Source organism: Lipotes vexillifer, unplaced genomic scaffold (genome assembly GCF_000442215.2).
Source record: "Lipotes vexillifer unplaced genomic scaffold, Lipotes_vexillifer_v1.1 scaffold471, whole genome shotgun sequence".
Taxonomy (NCBI): Eukaryota; Metazoa; Chordata; class Mammalia; order Artiodactyla; family Lipotidae; genus Lipotes; species Lipotes vexillifer.
In genome coordinates this window covers 2,507,240-2,513,239 of record NW_006780162.1, presented here as the reverse complement: position 1 = coordinate 2,513,239, position 6,000 = coordinate 2,507,240, and the positions used below count along the sequence as shown (strand labels likewise).

The window sequence follows — 6,000 nt, the reverse complement described above, 5'->3', positions numbered from 1 at the left end:
TCCCTAAACTCTAGCCTGTTATTGGGGATAGAACTTGAGATTTGCTCTGTACCTTCCTTGTCCATGCAGAGTTATCCTGCACTCTGCCCCAAAAGGGCAACTCATCCATTATTCATTGTACAAGTGACTAGAGGTAGTTGGGAAGCTAGTGGAAAAGAGAAAATAAAGAGAGTACATTTAATTTCCTCTAGAGTGTATTAACTTTTTAATATCTTTTCTTTAAGCACATTCATGATAATTTTCTTGAAATAAATTCCCAGAAGTGGAATTTAGGGACTCAAGGGAATACATATTTTAGGGTATTTGGTACTGATTACTAAGTTAACCTCCAGAAAGTTTGGACCTATTTTCACCAGGACTGTCTTGTGATTATTGCTATTATTTTTATCGTGACCAATTTGATAGGCAAACGTTATTAAATTATTTTTGTTTGCACTCTTCCGACTACTAGTGAGTTACCATGTTTTTTACATATTAATTGTGCATTTGACTCAATTGCCTGTTTATGTCTTTTGCACTGAATGTTTGTCTTTGCCTATTCATTTTTCAGACCCTTTTACATAATACGAACCTGAATGCTCATATATGAGACATGGTAAAATGCACTAGTGGGAAATGGGACTTTGGTCAGATGAGCTCTGCCTCGCCACCAAATACCTTGGGCTATAGTTACCTAACCTCTCTCTGCTTCATATTCATACAATCATAACAGATGAAGAATGAGGGTTATGGAGGATGTTCTATTCTGAATGCTGTAGTATAATTAGTCATCCAGGGCCCCTTCCCCTTCTTAGCATGTGATCATTCTGGTGTTTTCTGGCTCTGTGCTGATCTTTGCAATATCCTTCCCCTATGCAGATGGTGAACGGTAGATTTCTTCCCCATCTGTTCTCTATCTTCTAGGATTTCATCACAACTATAGACTCCCCTATGACATCGTCTCTTGTTTTCTAGTACTGTTGTGGATGATTGTTTTATACAATGTATATTTTTTTCTGTTAACCTTAAGTATTTGGGAATGAGGAGAAAGAGACAGGGTTGCTCAATCTGCCACCGGGATTAAATCCCTAGAAATAGTCATTAACTAACAGTTCCAACTTTTTCTTCGATGCAAAGTGAAGTTGGAAAAATGGGATCCATGTTTGTTTTGTTTTGGTTTGGTTTTTTGCAATACGCGGGCCTCTCACTGTTGTGGCCCCTCCCGCTGCGGAGCACAGGCTCCGGACACGCAGGCTCAGCGGCCATGGCTCACGGGCGCAGCCGCTCCGCGGCATGTGGGATCTTCCCAGACCGGGGCACAAACCCGCGTCCCCTGCACCGGCAGGCGGACTCCCAACCACTGCGCCACCAGGGAAGCCCTTGTTTTGTTTTTAAAGAAATCTCTAGGTGATCGAATTTTTTTGTTAGTGACTCCCTTTTCTTGACAATTTGTCGAGAATATCATAGGTACATTTTCTTCCTATTATAACTTATCAATATTTTCTCATGGCCTACAAATGGTCAAATATTGTAATGTCACATGGGCATGGGAAAAGACATGTCTGTTCTGAGATGTGAAATTGATACATAAAATAAATCAGTCAAGTCACCTTTGCTAATCATGCCTTTCACGTCCTTCATGTTCTTGTTTATGTCAGGCCTGTTTGCGTGTCAGAGATTGTAGGTGGTTTAATAAAGTTTCTAAATATTATCAGGTTTCCATCTTCCTACCCGTCTTTGAGCGTTCCCTTTTGTGTGAGCATTGCTAGTGTGTACTTAAACTGAGTCCCGGCAGTCTTGGTTAACTCAGCTCAATGTAGCCACAGACCATAGTATTTAAGACTACACACCTGGAACCAGAAAACTGGAATTTGTCCCTCTCTACCACTTCCAAGTTTTGCAACTTATGGCGAGTTATTAAACCTCTCTATGTCTCAGTGTCCTTGACAATACAAATAGGTGCAATCCAATCTGCAAGGGTTTTGTGAAGATCAAATAAGTTACTGCATGTGAAACCCTTAGTATACACAGTCTGGCATGCAGGAAGCACACGGTAAATAGTAGCTCTATTTAGTACCAGCAGCCCCTTTGGGATTTCAGTGTCACATTGTGGGTCACTTTCAGCTTCTGTTGTTGCTGGGCATTGTCAAGCTTCCTATACCCATGAGTCTTTTTGGCAGATGTGGCTTTTCAGACTGCTAAGGGATGCCGTTGGGACCAGGATGCCTGTACAACACGGAGAGCAGCTCCCCTAACTCCTCAAAGTCTTTGCTTCTCTTTTCTTCTTGTGCCTCTTCCGTAGGAGATTCACCATGACCAGGGCCTTGAAAGAGGCTCTTCTCCATCACTTTATACATCAGAAGCTGGAGATTGCTTATGCCATAAACAAGCCATTTCCCTTCTTCGAAGGCCTCCGAGACAATTTCTTCATCACCGAGAGACTGTACCAGGTAAGTCACATTGACCGCTTTGCCATGGCAACCCAGCCCCCACCAAGAATGCTGGATCATTGAGGTCTCAAACCACAAGACCCCGGGGCTTCTAGAATTTGGAAGTTCCAGACAAAAATGGTCATTACCAGGGAAAGAAGGTGTCCAGGGTAGGTGACCTCACACCAGATGGCTTAAAACAAGGAAATGTGTTCTCTCACAGTTCTGGAGGCTAGAAGTCCAAACTCAAGGTGTTGCCTGGGTTGATTCCTTCTCGAGACTTTCTCCTGTCTTCTGGTGGTAATCCGTGGTAAACCTGGCTCACAGAAACATCACTTAACTTGCTGTTTCCGTCTCTACGCTGCCTTCTCCTCTCTGTGTCTTCTCCCTTTCTCTTTCCTTACAAGGACACTCGTCACTGTGATTTACAGCCCACCATAATCCAGGGTGGTCTCATCTCAAGATCCTTAATTACATCTGCAAAGACCCTTTTTCCAAATAAGGTCACTTTCATAGGTTTCAAGCGGACATACCTTTGGGTATGAGGAGGCACCATTCAACCCACTAAGGGTACCATCTCAACGCTTAAGAGCTTGTGCCCCACAGTCCATTCTGATGTGAAGCAAGACAGGCAGTGGGAGATATGGCTTTGTGGACAAAAATGACACTCTTTTCACATAATGTTGGTTGTTTAAAGCATTTCCTGAGCCCCAAGCCCAGAAAAGTGCTAGCACTGGTAGAACAATCTTCCCCCAGTCTTGGCCTATTTGGATCCAACCCTTTTTCAGATCATAACTCAGATGTCACTCCTCAGAGAGGGTCCTTGGCCCACTCATCTAATGAAGACCACCTCATTATTCTTCCCCACAGCAATCCATGCTTTCCCTTCAGAACACTGCTATCAATAGGAATTGAGTATTTTTAAAATTTGTGTTTATTATTTAATGCCTATCTTCTCCACCTGACAGTGCCTCTCCCCCAACACGGGTGGCACCATGTTGGTCTTATCTGTTGCTATAGGTACCCTAGGATGAGCTCACTGAGCCTAGTCATTTCTCAATAAGTATTTTGTAGTTGATTCTCTCCTGCCATGTTTCTCCTTTTGGCCAACCTCTCATCAGGAGGACTTCTCTGATTTCCCGTTTACGCCATTTCAAGTCGAAGAGAGAAGGAAAGAGAGAGCAGAGGCTAACAAGCAATCCACAGAATTGCCACTTGTGACCAACTCTTAGGTCCATTGCTGAAGAGTCCTGCCCAAAGCCTTGGAGAATTACACAGTAGCAGCCTTTGACTCCACTTTCCTTCCTTAACATTTCTCTCTTCCCTCAAATATACCTAAAATAAGGTTCACAAGAGCCTTATTTTCAAGAATGCTGAATTCCTGTGACCATCCATATATATATGAAGCTCCAAAAGTAAACCATCCAAATATATATGAAGCTCCAAAGGTAAACATGTGGAACTGTGATTTCTCTATGTTAGAGAATTTGACTATTGACATTTTGCACTAAATTCCTTCTTAACAGAGCAAAATCACTTTCTTACAGCTTAGAAAACCACAAGTGTGTAATAAATCTCCATTCCATTTTATAATCATTTATAATAATCCTTTACTCTGCTTTTTAAGGAATCTCTGGAAGCCTGTAGAAATCTGGTCCCTTTATCCAGGGTCGTGTACAACATCCTCACTCAACTGGAGAATGCGTTTAGTCTGTCATTACTGGAGATGTTATTCAGCCGAATAAACCTGAGTGAATACCCCAACTTGATGACGACTCTCAAGAGCTTCAAAAGGGGTATGAGGCTTCTTGAATAACTTTGGGGCTGTAGAAACATGATAGAAGTTGCTACGCTAAAAGTTTGGGCTGGTTTTCTGCCTTGTGGAACATGCACTTGAACTGCCCACTTTCTCTTTGGGAAGAGATGGACCATTCTCTCTCACGAGTGTGACAGGAAAAGCAGCCCCTGGCCCTGGTTCTTTAAAATGAATTTCTAGAGGACACAAACATTTCTGTCATACCTGTTCTATGAGTTGGGGGGAAATTGTACAATTTAGCATACTGGACAGTCTCTAGGGAAGGGAATGCATAAAGTGACAGAGACCGAGTCTGGCAGAAGGACAAGGAGAGCTAGAGAGGAAGAGAAATGGATAGGGATGGATAATAATAAGTATCTTTTTTTTTGAAGTATGATTGATATACAATGTTGTGTTAGTTTCAGGTGTACAGCAAAGTGACTCAGATATATATATATATATATATAATATATATTCTTTTTCAGATTCTTTTCCATTATAGATTGTTGTAAGATATTGAGTATAGTTCCCTGTGCTACACAGTAGGTCCTTGTTGTTGGTTTGTTTTGTTTTGGTTTGGTTTGGGTTTTGTTTGTCTGTTTGTTTTTTGAGTGCTTACTATGTGCCAGGCGTTATCCCAGGCACTTTATGTGATTATCTTATGTCATCTTTAAAACGATCCTACGAAGTCATTATTATCCCCATACGACACATAAGGAAATTAAGGCTCAGAAGAACTTTCCCAAAGTTACTTGTCTGTTAAGTGCAGAGCCAAGAGTCCTACTTGGGTCTCCTAATACCGGCTTCCAAGATTATGATCACTATCTTAAACTAGGACAGCTGGAGGACAGATTGTAAAGCTAGAGGAGGGAAGAAAGGTAGCTAAAGAGGAAGGAAGGGGAATTGTGGACAGAGAGGTTGAAGGAGAGAGTATGAGAAAGGAGTAGAGAATGAAGCTCCTTGAGGAAAGAGAAAGCTGAATAGGTAAAGGAGTATAAAAAGAGCAGTGACATTGCTGGGAAGAAAGTAGCAAGGGTAGGAACAGGCAGTAAAATCACTTAGTTGAGTCAAAGTACGTGGTTCATTTATCTGAGAACAGCAAGGGAAGGACCAGTAGATCACACTGAATTGTGACATTCTTATTAGTGGAGTCACCACTGTTGACAGCTCTTCGTCTGGTCTTTGACATTTTCCCATTAAGAGGCTCCTCCTCAAAGGGAGAAATGATTCCTTGAGCTAAAGGAGCAGCAAAAGAGAAGAGTCCTCCCCCAGGCAGGCACAGCTGCACGTGGGCCTGAGCTCTTGGCAGGATCAGGGCAGTGCTGGGAGAAATATGTGCTCAAAGGCCAGGCTAAGTAAATCTAAGAGTCAGAGGGACCCACACACTGATATGTACCTCCAACCCACCCCACACCCCCAGCCTGGCTGAGCTCAAGCATCTTTTTGGATCCAACTCTGCGATTTTGCTCTGGGACCCTCTCCAAAATCTGGCCTTTACTTTCCTCTTTTTGTTCACTAGTTGAGACAACTTTACTTCTGAAATAAATAGAGTAGAATCATAAAAGAAACCCGACCCTGGCCTTGCAGGGGAACGGCGTGCAGAAAGCCCAGGGCCTGGGGTACTGGGGACGGGAGAGAAGTTTGGGGTGGCCAGATCACAGGGTGCAAGGTGAGAAGGCATGGAAACCGAGTCTGCAGAAATGAGCAGAAACCAGAATATAGAGGTTCTAATACACTATGCGAAGGAATTTATATCGTCTCTTATTTGCTCCAGGGAGGTGTGAGATATTTATTTCT

At 42.7% G+C, this 6,000-nt stretch overlaps 1 protein-coding gene across 1 annotated transcript in view; it reads left to right on the top strand.

Annotated features, from left to right (window-relative positions):
* The first annotated feature begins 2,288 nt into the window (after window positions 1-2,288).
* The window catches only part of SP110 (SP110 nuclear body protein), a 39,699-nt gene continuing 35,987 nt past the window's right edge, over window positions 2,289-6,000 (top strand). The window contains exons 1-2 of the mRNA XM_007453268.1: window positions 2,289-2,429; window positions 4,036-4,204. Of these exons, the coding sequence (XP_007453330.1) occupies window positions 2,292-2,429; window positions 4,036-4,204 (307 nt within the window). The 5' untranslated portion in view covers window positions 2,289-2,291. The remainder of the gene's footprint in view (window positions 2,430-4,035; window positions 4,205-6,000) is intronic.